The sequence below is a fragment of the Homalodisca vitripennis genome, chromosome 8, assembly GCF_021130785.1.
Source record: "Homalodisca vitripennis isolate AUS2020 chromosome 8, UT_GWSS_2.1, whole genome shotgun sequence".
NCBI lineage: Eukaryota > Metazoa > Arthropoda > Insecta > Hemiptera > Cicadellidae > Homalodisca > Homalodisca vitripennis.
Window position 1 is genome coordinate 127,503,535 of NC_060214.1, and position 16,013 is coordinate 127,519,547.

At 39.7% G+C, this 16,013-nt stretch overlaps 2 protein-coding genes across 2 annotated transcripts; both read right to left on the reverse strand.

Moving 5' to 3' along the window:
* Nucleotides 1–383: 383 nt before the first annotated feature.
* On the reverse strand, nucleotides 384–1,169 carry LOC124368366. Its single transcript, XM_046825650.1, has one exon. The coding sequence runs from the start codon at nucleotides 1,167–1,169 to the stop codon at nucleotides 384–386; it is 786 nt and encodes a 261-aa protein (XP_046681606.1).
* A 125-nt stretch (nucleotides 1,170–1,294) lies between these two features.
* On the reverse strand, nucleotides 1,295–2,895 carry LOC124368367. The gene is made up of 2 exons (XM_046825651.1): nucleotides 2,419–2,895; nucleotides 1,295–2,353 (listed from the first exon to the last, which is right to left on the reverse strand). The coding sequence occupies exons 1-2, from the start codon at nucleotides 2,893–2,895 to the stop codon at nucleotides 1,295–1,297; spliced, it is 1,536 nt and encodes a 511-aa protein (XP_046681607.1).
* Nucleotides 2,896–16,013: the final 13,118 nt, after the last annotated feature.

Consider the following 16,013-nt stretch of genomic DNA (forward strand, 5'->3'; position numbering starts at 1 on the left):
CCAAAACTTGTAAAAGTTACTGTACTGAAAGGGTTAGGAATTTACAAGTACGGCATTGTAGATTAAATTTTAAGATCATTACGATTGCACTGTTTTAATACAAAATTATTGCCTGGTGATGCCTAGTTGGAATACTGGAACCTGCAACTTTGAATAGGTGGGCAATAATGAAGATAGGGAATAAATTATAGTGCAAGTAGGGTGCCCTTATGATTTCTTTGAATTTACATATGTACATTTTTAATGCACCCCCTTGTTAATTAGAGACACTACGGAGACAAAAATATGTGTTTTTCAGTCTTTTGTACAAACCTTCATAGAAAGTGGTAATAAATAAATGACACTAGAAATATAAAAAAAAACATTATATTAAAGCAGCTTATTTAAGCACAAGTAAGGAGTGAAACACCGTATAACATCGCTCTAACAGGTGATAACAGCAGTGCAGGTATCGAGTGGAACACCGTAACCTCACATTCACAGGTCAATAGCGGCAGTGCAGGTATCGAGTGGAACACCGTAACCTCACATTCACAGGTCAATAGCGGCAGTGCAGGTAGCGAGTGGAACACCGTAACCTCACCTTCACAGGTCAATAGTGGCAGTGCAGGTAGCGAGTGGAACACCGTAACCTCACCTTCACAGGTCAATAGTGGCAGTGCAGGTAGCGAGTGGAACACCGTAACCTCACATTCACAGGTCAATAGCGGCAGTGCAGGTAGCGAGTGGAACACCGTAACCTCACCTTCACAGGTCAATAGTGGCAGTGCAGGTAGCGAGTGGAACACCGTAACCTCACATTCACGAGTCGATAACGGCAGCGCAGGTAGCGAGCGGAACACCGTAACCTCACACTCACAGGTCAATAGCGGCAGTGCAGGTATCGAGTGGAACACCATAATCTCACATTCACAGGTCGATATCGGCAGTGCAGGTAGCGAGTGGAACACCGTAAACTCATATTCACAGGTCAATAGTGGCAGTGCAGGTAGTGAGTGGAACACCGTAACCTCACATTCACAGGTCAATAGTAGCAGTTCAGGTAGCGAGTGGAACACCATAATCTCACATTCACAGGTCGATATCGGCAGCGCAGGTAGCGAGTGGAACACCGTAACCTCACACTCACAGGTCAATAGCGGCAGTGCAGGTATCGAGTGGAACACCATAATCTCACATTCACAGGTCGATATCGGCAGCGCAGGTAGCGAGCGGAACACCGTAACCTCACCTTCACAGGTCAATAGTGGCAGTGCAGGTAGTGAGTGGAACACCGTAACCTCACATTCACAGGTCAATAGTAGCAGTTCAGGTAGCGAGTGGAACACCATAATCTCACATTCACAGGTCGATATCGGCAGTGCAGGTAGCGAGTGGAACACCGTAAACTCATATTCACAGGTCGATGCGGCAGTGCAGTTAGCGAGTGGAACACCGTAACCTCACCTTCACAGGTCAAAAGTGGCAGTACAGGTAGCGAGTGGAACACCGTAACCTCACATTCACGGGTCGATAACAGCAGTGCAGGTAGCGAGTGGAACACCGTAACCTCACACTCACAGGTCGATAGCGGCAGTGCAGGTATCGAGTGAAACACCGTAACCCCACCTTCACAGGTCGATAGTGGCAGTGCAGGTAGCGAGTGGAACACCTTAACCTCACATTCACAGGTCAAAAGTGGCAGTACAGGTAGCGAGTGGAACTCCGTAACCTCACATTCACGGGTCGATAACGGCAGTGCAGGTAGCAAATGGAACACCATAAACTCACACTCACAGGTCGATAGCGGCAGTGCAGGTATCGAGTGAAACACCGTAACCCCACCTTCACAGGTCGATAGTGGCAGTGCAGGTAGCGAGTGGAACACCTTAACCTCACATTCACAGGTCGATAACGGCAGTGCAGGTAGCAATTGGAACACCGTAACCTCACATTCACGGGTCAATAGTGGCAGAGCAGGTAGCGAGTGGAACACCGTAACCTCACATTCACAGGTCGATAGTGACAGTGAAGGTAGCGAGTGGAACACTGTAACCTCACATTCACGGGTCATTAGTGGCAGTGCAGGTAGCGAGTGGAACACCGTAACCTCACCTTCACAAGTCAATAGTGGCAGTGCAGGTAGCGAGTGGAACACCGTGACCTCACATTCACGGGTCGATAACGGCAGTGCAGGTAGCGAGTGGAACACCGTAACCTCACATTCACAGGTCGTTAACGGCAGTGCAGGTAGCGAGTGTAACACCGTTACCTTACATTTACGGGTCGATAGCGGCAGTGTAGGTAGCGAGTGGAACACCGTAAACTCACATTCACAGGTCGATAGTGGCAATGCAGGTAGCGAGTGGAACACCTTAACCTCACATTCACAGGTCAATAGTGGCAGTTCAGGTAGCGAGTGGAACACCATAACCTCACATTCACAGGTCGATGCGGCAGTGCAGTTAGCGAGTGGAACACTGTAACCTCACATTCACGGATCAATAGTGGCAGTGCAGGTAGCGAGTGGAACACCGTAACCTCACATTCACGAGTCGATAACGGCAGCGCAGGTAGCGAGCGGAACACCGTAACCTCACACTCACAGGTCAATAGCGGCAGTGCAGGTATCGAGTGGAACACCATAATCTCACATTCACAGGTCGATATCGGCAGTGCAGGTAGCGAGTGGAACACCGTAAACTCATATTCACAGGTCAATAGTGGCAGTGCAGGTAGTGAGTGGAACACCGTAACCTCACATTCACAGGTCAATAGTAGCAGTTCAGGTAGCGAGTGGAACACCATAATCTCACATTCACAGGTCGATATCGGCAGCGCAGGTAGCGAGTGGAACACCGTAACCTCACACTCACAGGTCAATAGCGGCAGTGCAGGTATCGAGTGGAACACCATAATCTCACATTCACAGGTCGATATCGGCAGCGCAGGTAGCGAGCGGAACACCGTAACCTCACCTTCACAGGTCAATAGTGGCAGTGCAGGTAGTGAGTGGAACACCGTAACCTCACATTCACAGGTCAATAGTAGCAGTTCAGGTAGCGAGTGGAACACCATAATCTCACATTCACAGGTCGATATCGGCAGTGCAGGTAGCGAGTGGAACACCGTAAACTCATATTCACAGGTCGATGCGGCAGTGCAGTTAGCGAGTGGAACACCGTAACCTCACCTTCACAGGTCAAAAGTGGCAGTACAGGTAGCGAGTGGAACACCGTAACCTCACATTCACGGGTCGATAACAGCAGTGCAGGTAGCGAGTGGAACACCGTAACCTCACACTCACAGGTCGATAGCGGCAGTGCAGGTATCGAGTGAAACACCGTAACCCCACCTTCACAGGTCGATAGTGGCAGTGCAGGTAGCGAGTGGAACACCTTAACCTCACATTCACAGGTCGATAACGGCAGTGCAGGTAGCAAGTGGAACACCGTAACCTCACATTCACGGGTCAATAGTGGCAGTGCAGGTAGCGAGTGGAACACCGTAACCTCACAATCACGGGTCGATAACGGCAGTGCAGGTATCGAGTGGAACACCGTAACCTCACCTTCACAGGTCAAAAGTGGCAGTACAGGTAGCGAGTGGAACACCGTAACCTCACATTCACGGGTCGATAACGGCAGTGCAGGTAGCAAATGGAACACCATAAACTCACACTCACAGGTCGATAACGGCAGTGCAGGTAGCAATTGGAACACCGTAACCTCACATTCACGGGTCAATAGTGGCAGAGCAGGTAGCGAGTGGAACACCGTAACCTCACATTCACAGGTCGATAGTGACAGTGAAGGTAGCGAGTGGAACACTGTAACCTCACATTCACAGGTCATTAGTGGCAGTGCAGGTAGCGAGTGGAACACCGTAACCTCACATTCACAAGTCAATAGTGGCAGTGCAGGTAGCGAGTGGAACACCGTAACCTCACATTCACGGGTCGATAACGGCAGTGCAGGTAGCGAGTGGAACACCGTAACCTCACATTCACAGGTCGATAACGGCAGTGCAGGTAGCGAGTGTAACACCGTTACCTCACATTTACGGGTCGATAGCGGCAGTGCAGGTAGCGAGTGGAACACCGTAAACTCACATTCACAGGTCGATAGTGGCAATGCAGGTAGCGAGTGGAACACCTTAACCTCACATTCACAGGTCAATAGTGGCAGTTCAGGTAGCGAGTGGAAACACCATAACCTCACATTCACAGGTCGATAGCGGCAGTGCAGGTTAGCGAGTGGAACACTGTAACCTCACATTCACGGATCAATAGTGGCAGTGCAGGTAGCGAGTGGAACACCGTAACCTCACATTCACAGGTCGATAGTGACAGTGCAGGTAGCGAGTGGAACACCGTAACCTCACATTCACGGGTCAAAAGTGGCAGTGCTGGTAGCGAGTGGAACACCGTAAACTCACATTCACAGGTCGATAGTGACAGTGCAGGTAGCGAGTAGAACACCGTAACCTCACATTCACAGGTCAATAGTGGCAGTGCAGGTAACGAGTGGAACACCGTAACATCACATTCACAGGTCGATAGTGACAGTGCAGGTAGCGAGTGGAACACCGTAACCTCACATTCACGGGTCGATAGCGGCAGTGCAGGTAGCGAGTGGAACACCGTAACCTCACATTCACAGGTTGATAGTGACAGTGCAGGTAGCGAGTGGAACACCGTAACCTCACATTCACAGGTCGATAGGACAGTGCAGGTAGCGAGTAGAACACCGTAACCTCACATTCACGGGTCAATAGTGGCAGTGCAGGTAGCGAGTGGAACACCGTAACCTCACATTCACAGGTCGATAGTGACAGTGCAGGTAGCGAGTGGAACACCGTAACCTCACATTCACGGGTCGATAGCGGCAGTGCAGGTAGCGAGTGGAACACCGTAACCTCACATTCACGGGTCAATAGTGGCAGTGCAGGTAGCGAGTGGAACACCGTAACCTCACCTTCACAGGTCGATAGTGGCAGTGCAGGTAGCGAGTGGAACACCGTAACCTCACATTCACGGGTCAATAACGGCAGTGCAGGTAGCGAGTGGAACACCGTAACCTCACATTCACAGGTCGTTAACGGCAGTGCAGGTAGCGAGTGTAACACCGTTACCTTACATTCACGGGTCGATAGCGGCAGTGCAGGTAGCGAGTGGAACACCGTAAACCTCACATTCACAGGTCGATAGTGGCAATGCAGGTAGCGAGTGGAACACCTTAACCTCACATTCACAGGTCAATAGTGGCAGTTCAGGTAGCGAGTGGAACACCATAACCTCACATTCACAGGTCGATAGCGGCAGTGCAGGTAGCGAGTGGAACACTGTAACCTCACATTCACGGGTCAATAGTGGCAGTGCAGGTAGCGAGTGGAACACCGTAAACTCACATTCACAGGTCGATAGTGACAGTGCAGGTAGCGAGTGGAACACCGTAACCTCACATTCACGGGTCAATAGTGGCAGTGCAGGTAACGAATGGAAAACCGTAACATCACATTCACAGGTCGATAGTGACAGTGCACGTAGCGAGTGGAACACCGTAACCTCACATTCACGGGTCGATAGCGGCAGTGCAGGTAGCGAGTGGAACACCGTAACCTCACATTCACTGGTTGATAGTGACAGTGCAGGTAGCGAGTGGAACACCGTAACCTCACATTCACAGGTCGATAGTGACAGTGCAGGTAGCGAGTAGAACACCGTAACCTCACATTCACGGGTCAATAGTGGCAGTGCAGGTAGCGAGTGGAACACCGTAACCTCACATTCACAGGTCGATAGTGACAGTGCAGGTAGCGAGTGGAACACCGTAACCTCACATTCACGGGTCGATAGCGTCAGTGCAGGTAGCGAGTGGAACACCGTAACCTCACATTCACAGGTTGATAGCGGCAGTGCAGGTAGCGAGTGGAACACCGTAACCTCACATTCACTGGTTGAATGCGGCAGTGCAGGTAGCGAGTGGAACACCGTAAACTCACATTCACAGGTCGATAGCGGTAGTGCAGGTAGCGAGTGGAACATAAATTCATTTTTAGTTTTCTCCTTATTAATCTTTACATACATATCTTTACAAGTCAATGATATAGTTAGCTATAAGTATAAATGAGTATTCAAATTTTCGAATACTAGGTACACGTTTATCTAACTCATTGTATAATTATTCTAATCCTAACTCACGGTTAAATCAGACATACTGGTAATAAGATATCAAACCGAATATTTGAGCTTAATTATTATTGAATCTTCATGACTTAACAATTTTAAACTATTGCATACATTTCACTACAGGTAATAAAAATAATATATGTAGTATACGTCCAGTTATTGCAGCACCTTGAGCTTAGGTACCTACTTCAAAATTTGACACACTTTAGTGCTAATAAATAAATGGAAATGTACAATTTATGGTTGTTGAATTGCTGAAGACTATCAACATAATCCCGTTTAGTTTCTTAAGATACAGTAAAATTAGTCTTGCTATATTGTGTATAAAAGAGTAGGTTATACATCACTACAAAACATTTGAATATTCTCAAGATTTGAGTAAGTGGAGTAGGGTTGAAGTTTGAAGAATAGCACTAAAACCTTATAAATAACCTTATTAGAAGATTTTGGTGAGTCTCACAAACTTTAAGGAAGTTCCATTTAAATAAAATTTATTACAAAATTCTAGAAGATTTATTAAACCATTATTATTCATTACTGCCAGTACCAATTTAACTGAACATTGAAATAAATATACTGTTGAAAATGTTCATAAATACAAGTTTCTGTATATCTTTGGTTCAGTAAAGTGTTTGACACTGCCAAAGGATGAAGACTGATATTGTAGACATTCAGAAAGTGTCAATGGTGGAATGTTTCAAAATATGGGAAAACGCCAAGGCCGACAATCTAAACCTAAACTTTCTGCTAGACCATGATAGCCCAGAGGTGACTCAACCTAATTTGTACTTATCAATGCAATTAAATACCAAAGGAATTTCTGCGTTTGACCAGTTAGAGAATGAATTTCTTTACTCATACCTAGAAGTGTATTTTGTAATTACTGTACTTTAACGATTGATTTAGGGTCTAAATCTCAGATGAACTAATAATCATTGTTTTATAACGTATCATAATTTAATCTAAAGATATTAACATTGCAATGTGGGTGTTTTTATGTGTAGACAACGATAACCATTACAGTATCAATAATTGTCAATAATAATGACAAGGAAGCGACCTCTGCTGTTACAGGTGAGTAAATCAATAACGATTTTCATTGTTACATCAAACCGTTGCGGGATAGTGTTCTTAGTTCTAGTGAATTTTCATCAATGTGAACATTAAAACACTGGTTCACAATTGTAGTTTAATTGCTTACGGTCCACGAGAGGAATTCTAACTTCCGCCCTCATAACTGCATTATGACGTACTTGATACGGATTTCCATAAGAAGTTATCTTATTCGTTATTAATATCTGATTTGACATCGCAGTTAAAAAAAAAAATCATTTTTTTACTATACTTTTCGTTAAGCCCTGTATATCTGTTGTGCATTGAGGTGTGCTTCTTTATTTATAAATATTAATTTAAAATTTTGGGTTATAATAATAATTTCTTTGTAATTCTTGTGTGTGTGTGTATATATATATATATATATATATATATATATATATATATATATATATATATATATATATATACATCTGTAAAGTTAGGGCTATATTGCACTGAAGACAAAACGACACGTAATATTGCTGTCATATTTCAACGTAGTCTACTTCGTGTCAGTAAACACTGATGTAACGAATTGCCCTGAAATATTTCCTCTCCGTTATTTAGTTGCATGCATTTTATATGTCGTTTTATGAATAGGCCGATTTGTTCAGCCTTATTCTTCCCGCTCTCATAGCCTTCTGTGAGAAACATTAAACAGTAAAATTAGGGGAGTCGATACAGTACAAGGTCGGCAGTACTGATAAAGGATTACTAATACCACGTACTGTATTTGAACCTCCAAAATATCACCTCAAACCCACAATCCGCCACCTTAGTCCTGTCCAACACCACCTCTCCATGTAAAGTGGGAATTACAGTCATAATTTTGACTGTGTAAATATAACATTTCCACAATGAGAGAGAAGCTAATTTCTGGGCATAGTTGCAAATGATGAGGGTTGCAGGATTTATAATATTGGCAATTTTATTTTACTATGAAAATATACTTTTTGAAAACTCATATCGGTTTCCCCTTCATGTGTAAAAAAACCGAAAACGTAAGGCAAAGCGTTGTTGCACATTAAAACACTAACACAAAGATGAAAACACCTAAAATTGTACTTGCTAAAATACATTTTCACATACAAAATTTTACATACATGTAAAGATAAGCTTCAAAGAGAGGAGCAGCACAACAAAGCACAATGACACAACACTGGCGAACTACAGCAGCACATGGTGCGCGCACAGGGCAGATGACCTGTGCTGAAGTGGCATCAGAGGGTTGGAATACAGGTATCTCAAACCATTAACTCACACTTTACTGAAAATATGCGTAAAATTATAACGTAGCTACAACACCAACGATATTAATCTATTATTTAGGCAGACTAGTGATTTAAATATGTCTCCATTGTCAAATGTTTGTAATATTTATAACATTATAAGCTTTACAGCACACTCATTAAAACCAGTTTGTTTTAATATTTACTTGAAAAACCTATTACTAAAGAAGTTAAGAATTACTGTTTTGTTTCAAAAGTGTTTACACCAAAAAGCAGGTGACCTGACGGACACATTGTTTACCGTTCTCAGATGCCCCAACAATAATCTTAATATTAAAAAAATGTTACAGGTACAGCTAGATATTGTGTTAGGTTCTGGTATTGTGTGACTTCTGACTTGAATGAGACCAAGGTGGAAAGGACTCTGTACAAGCTGAAGCCACAGGACTCAAACATAGTTAGAGGAATAGTCCGGTGGATCGAAGACTCTGGCTAAGTTAGGTCTAGCTATGGTGGACTTGGCTCGATAGGAGTCACTATCCCTAGGCAACAGGAGTATTGTAGTGAGAGAACTCGACTTTCTTGTCCGGTATTGTATTGAAACAACAGAAACGACAAAAACCTAACCTAGACTTCTTAGGAGGTGCTTGGTGTCAATCACCATCACCAGAACAGTGACATGCCTGTATATAGAGTATACAGATGGTGCGACTGTTTCAGCAGCATGACTGAAAGCTGGAAATGAGTTTTAAAGAGATAACATCACAGATCAAATCCTAGGTATAAAAAGAGCAAAACAATTTAATAATTAGATCTATGATGGATTAAATTTTAATATTTATTTATAAATATTATTAATGTTTGAAAACTACGGATAAAAAGTAAAGATATAATCTGTAAATAAATTTATACAATGTGGATCCTATACAGCAGTACGGAATATTTTGTAGCAAAGGAAATAATAAATCAGCCATGCTTGAATATTGTGTTTTAAAGACTGATAAAGTTAATTAAAATAGAAGCAAAATATAGAGGGTAATAAGATACTTCATGTTGGTGTATTTTTGGCGGTCAGCTCTATGTGATGGCTGATTGGTGCTGCCGCTATTTATTGTTCGATGTCAGCTCTACAAATTGTTGGCTGCCAGTTCTATTTGTTATTGGCTGTCAGCTCTATGTATCTTTGGCGGTCAGCTCTATATATTGTTGGCAATCAGCTGTATGAATGTTTGGATATCAAGTTTGTGAATTGTTGACTCTCAGCTCTATATATTTTTGCTGTCTGCTCTATACACGCTGTTAACAGTCAGCTATATATATATATTTTGAGATATCAGTTCTATATATTGTTTACAGTCAGCTATATGTATTTTTGAGTGTCAGAGGTATGTATTTTTGGCGGTCAGCTTTATATATTGTTGACTCTCAGATCTATATATTTTTGCTGTCTGCTCTATACACGCTGTTAGCAGTCAGCTATATATATATATATATATATATTGAGATATCAGTTCTATATATTGTTTACAGTCAGCTATATGTATTTTTGAGTGTCAGAGGTATGTATTTTTGGCGGTCAGCTTTATATATTGTTGGCTGTCAGCTGTATGTATTGTTGGCTGTCAGCTGTATGTATTGTTGGCTGTCAGCTGTATGTATTGTTGGCTGTCAGCTGTATGTATTGTTGGCTGTCAGCTGTATGTATTGTTGGCTGTCAGCTGTATGTATTGTTGGCTGTCAGCTGTATGTATTGTTGGCTGTCAGCTGTATGTATTGTTGGCTGTCAGCTGTATGTATTGTTGGCTGTCAGCTGTATGTATTGTTGGCTGTCAGCTGTATGTATTGTTGGCTGTCAGCTGTATGTATTTTTGGCTGTTAGCTGTATTACTGTTGGCTGTCTGCTCTATATAATGTTAGGTCGACATTTTTGAAAGAGCGTTTAAACATTACAAAAACGGGTTGGATATTTTATTGTTTCTTGAGTTTATTTACTTGATATTTAATGATAAGAGATCTATAGCACACAAAACATTTAGGTAAGAATTATCCAATAAATAAAATCGAAACCTACAGTATTATTTTACAGTAAAAACATCCATATTTATAAGAATATTTTAAAATGCCTATATTTGAAATTATATTATTCGATAGTAAAATATTTCTAACAAAACGTCATGATGATCACATAAAAAATTATTATAATTTAAGTATCACATCGCTAATATACGGTTCTCCATTGAGTATTAAATATAAATTTTAAACTTTCTGAAGTTCCAGGGCCACTTGAGTTTGTATCAAACTGAAACATAAGCTATATAACTCACAGAGAAAGTTTGTTCTTCCAACATCCTATTTGAGTAATCACTCACTGAGATGAGTATATACTTCAGTATATCAAGGGTTTTCTGCTATCTACTGAGCTTATAATCTACAATGAATGAAAATTTACTAAAAATTATTTTAAATTCTATCAAAATCTGATAAATTCCTTTGATAATTAAATTTTAGAAAACTCATTTCTATATTGGTAGGGGCAAGATAGTCGTATGGTACTGGAAGTCTTTAATGTGTGATACTGGGTGAGAAACAGCCGAGAAGGAAATGTGCTATGCGTGGTTCCTCAGGAGCCTGTACTTGGCCCACTTATGTTCTCAGTGTACTTTGATGTCTACTTGTGTGCAGTCGATCTGAGCTTTCAGCCACTGTTCTGTACCAGGCATACAAACTTGAGAAACTCTAATGAATATAGGATATCGATATTGCCGCAATTAACCAATGGGGTTGCAAGGACTTAAGGACGTTGATAAAATTCGACTGTTATAGGATAGGCCCATTTAGATCTAAATAATTTTAATACTGCTAATTTAAAACTGTAAAACCAAGAACTAGAATACTTTGAGGAGTAAAATAATCTTGCACTATTTACTCAACGAGGAATTTAAAGGTAACTGCTTACAAAAAGACACTGGAAGATTTGATTTCACGTAGGATGGGGTAAATACCCCTCCACCGCTTGCTCTCTCCCCTGACCTGGCCACTGCCACTTAGCTCACTTCATACGTCATTGACTACATACGTGTGTTCAATTAATATGTTACGCTATACACGTAAAGGGTCACACATACAAATGCAATATAATTATAGGTCAGGTAATACCTGCAGTGTAAACAAACTGTCGCGAGCGAGACATGAGCCACACAGCTGATAAAACGGAGACGAGGAGATGCTTGTTCCACTCCCCACTACTGGAGGCGGGCCCTTCTTGTGCGCGTTATGCTAGATAGTGCTTCTGCGCAGGATTCTTTGCAACTGGTTTATCTATAGCTATCACTATTCACGGACAGATGCGGCAAATCCTATACCTGTCTGATAAAGACTCTTATACTGCCCTACCTTAACGACAGTGACTTACTGGTTATAGACGTAACTATAGATCACTACATTGAAGTCCGGTGGTGTAGGTTACTCATAGTTCTATAGAATAAGGTTAGAAATACATTTATTTCCACCTTGATATGGCTTTTCGTTTGCACAATTATATATTTCTTTCAAATTAAAACAGCTTCGAGTCTATCACTTGCAACATTTCTTTGTTGCGTGGTCTTTAAAATGTCAAGTATTATTTGTCAGAGAGTTTTATACATAGGCCTATCTCCGTAATGAACAAAGTAAAAAATGATTTTAGATTTATCAAATACATATTTAGTAAATAATTGGGAGTTTACAGTGTTTACCGCCTTTGGAATGCTCTTCCACCAAGCAGCATTTTCATCTTAACTTATTGTGGTGGTATATGATATAGGCTACCAATATCTGGAGATATAATATTAGAATACTTGGCTGAACGAAAACGTAAGTGATTGCGAATAACGGTGAACATAATTTTGTACTTGAACTATATTCATAATTGTTTATTTCGTGACTATTTTGTACGTATTTTTCTTGAGTTGGGCCGTAAAAGAGAATTTATGGTAAACCTAACTCCCCTCTCTGGTGATTCCAGATGGTGAAATAATATGTCTCGTGTTGATGTCATCTCAGAAGTCATCTCAGCTCGGTGCCAAACATAACATCTCATATGTCAGAGATCACCTGCTGAGATGCTGCTCTGTGCTGAATCTGTGTTTAACCGAATGGAAACTCCTCAGCATTACCCTCAGGCTCAGATTGGACGCGAGTTGGTTTAACCTACTCATAAGACCATGCAGTTTTACACTTTACTCTTGCATAGCACTTACGATGACCATCATCATATTTTATTGCTTTCAAACAATTTTACATTTTATTTGCAAACGTCAATAAATGAAGCTAAATCCTGCAGTTTGCTATTCTAAGATTCATTCACTGCTCGCACACATACATTAAATTACATTCTCCCTCTCATTCATACATGGCTTCAGTATCGGTACTAAGTTACGAAAGATTAGTAACAGCGGCGTAACATGAACTCATCTACAGAGTAAAACACTTCAGGTACTAAAAGGTCCTTCCATCGAGCTTTAAACAGGGTTGGGTTTTTGACATTGTTTATGCTCTCAGGGAGATTATTAATTAATCTAACATCAGCTTGTGAAGGAAGTTGTTCAGATGCCAGTGCTCTATGATGAGCATCCTGTAGCTGTTCCCACCTCTAGTATCATACCTGTGGACGTCACTGCCCTGCACTAACTCACATCGGAATCGGCAATATAGAGCTACATCCAAGATATAGAGGCAGGGTAAAGTCAGAAAACCATGCTCCCTGAGAGCAACGCGGCACGACTCTCTAGGATTCAATATGACGTATTTAAATATTAAGTAAATAATATAAATAAATCTATATGTATTTAGTTGTATTATTATTATTATTTACAACTACGAATTAATAATTTAATGATTGTAACAGTTAATAATAATGGTGTTGTTCATGTTTTGAATAAATATCACCTAAATTAAACAATACATTTCCGAATTAAAGTATTTATTCAGTATTATTATATATATTTTACCTCAATATGGTTTAACAAAATAAACTTAATTTTTTCTGGGTAGGCCTACTCGCATTTATAAAAAATTATAATCCCCCTTATTTATCAAACAATTTAAAAAAAACCCTTGATTTTTAAGATTTGTGATTAAATATTTTACATTAAATGTAATCGTTGCTCTTTTTTATAATATGAAGAAAAAAATATTGTAATTTTTTAAATAAAACTAGATTTTGTTCTGTAAATATACGTTCAAGTTATAAAACTATATACTAAATTATAACTTATTACAGCAAGGCTATTCTCAAATTAAAAATTGTTAAATTAAAACCAAAATTGACACTGTGTAGGAAATTATTACATTTTATGGAGTCTGAATATGATATTGGTTTAATTGTTATAGTTGCCGTAATGCGGTAACAAGATGTATAAGATTATAAGAAATTCTGTAGCATCTTGTATGTACAAGAAAACACGATTCGCGACCAAATGCTACTGTTCTTAAATTACTTATCAAATAATACGATTTCCTCTCGACTCTCCTGTAGATAAAAGGATTGAAATGATTTATTAGCCCAATAGAACATTACAATGTTATAAGGCTCGTCAAGAAATAATAACACTAAATACTAAATAACAATTTAAAAAAATACTAACTACAACACAAGTAACATATAGCTAATACTAGGTGGTATGATATTTCACATCTTAATTATTTTCTGGTGAATTCGGACGAAAATCGTCAAAAGTATAAATTTCAGTTTGAAGCATGTATTCTTTAATAGTTTTTTTGAAAGCCTTTAATGTAGGAATCTCTCTCCATGCTAAAGGTAATTTGTTAAAAAAATGCTGACTGTTGTAAGAGAAAGATGTTTTAAAATGGGTTGTTCTGTGTATAGGAACAGGTAGAGAATAACTATTACGTGTTGTGTAGTTATGATGGGAGATAAAGGGATTGGACTGTATTCTTTTATATGTTTGAGTTAAAACTTCCATTATGTAAATACTTCTTACTGTTAAAATTTGAAGATTAAAAAAATGTCCTCTACATGATTGATTAAATTTCAAATTTCCTAGAATTCGGATTGCTCTCTTTTGAGTTTTGAAAACCTGTTCAATAAATGGTGAACTTCCCCAGGAAACAATTCCATATCTCAACACAGATTCGAAATAGCCAAAATAAATAATTTTTGCTGTTCTTAAGTCAGTCAAGTCTCTAATTTTACGAATAGCATAACATGCTGAATTTAGTTTCCCATTTAACTGACTGATGTGATTTTCCCATCTAAGATTGTCATTTAAAGTAACACCAAGAAATTTACAATTTTTTGTAGAAGTAAGTTTACTTTGGTAAAAAGTTATTTCAAGTTGTTCTCTAAAGTTTCTAATAAAGTGAAAATTAAGTATGGATGTTTTGGAAATATTTAAGGATAGTTTGTTAGCTTTAAGCCAGTTAAAAATCAAACTAATGTTATCATATAATTTTTGAGATAGTTCAGTTTTATTGTCAGATTTAATCAAACTAGTGGTGTCATCAGCAAAGAGAATTAATTTGTCACATAAATTGAACTGCTTGGGTAAGGTCGTTTATAAAAATTAAAAATAATATTGGACCTAAAACTGACCCTTGGGGTACGCCTGCCTCCAAATAGCGGGCAGGAGATAGATATTTATGGACAGAACCAGCACTGTTTTGAACTATCTCTACTACCTGGCTGCGATCCCTCAGAAAGCTACTAAACCAATTGAGAGCAACTCCTCTGATGCCAATTTATTTAACAAAATTTCATGGTCTACACAATCAAAAGCCTTCTGGAGGTCACAGAACAGGCCACAGGTCGACTGTCCCTGGTCCAAGGCAGTTAGCACATAATCAGTTAAACTTATGATAGCATCTGAAGTTGACAAATTAGATTGAAAATCAAATTGATTTTTATTTATTATTGAGAATGATTTTTAAAAATTTTCAAGCCGTAATTTTACAATAGTTTCTAATAATTTTGAAAAAACTGAAAGAACTGAAATAGGTCTGTAATTTTCTGCAAGATTTGAATTATTGTTTTTAAATATTGGAGTTACTCTGGCTACCTTGAGACATTCAGGGAAGACTCCGTGAGTCAGGGAGCTATTCACCAAAGAGCAAAGAGGTTTTGACAGGATGTGGATGTGTTCCTTCAATATCCTTGGAGGTATTCCATCCAGGCCTGGTGACTTACTTGATTTAAATTTACTTATAACTTCAATTATCTCTTTTTCACAAACAGGATAGAGATAAAATGAACCATTAACAAATGGTTTGGCAAAAAATTTTGTGGATCGTAATGCCTTGAATTCAGCAAGTCAAGTTGGTTTGAGATAATATGAGGTACACTTGTGAAGTGCCTGTTAAATGCTATTGCAACATCCATTGGCTCAGTAATATCTTGTCCATTAACAATTAGATTAATGTTTTTTACAGAAGCGAATGATTTAGTCTCTGAATTAATGATATTCCAGGTTGTTCTTGGAATATTTTTTAGAGGATTGTATTTTATTTACTAGGGGTTCTCTTTT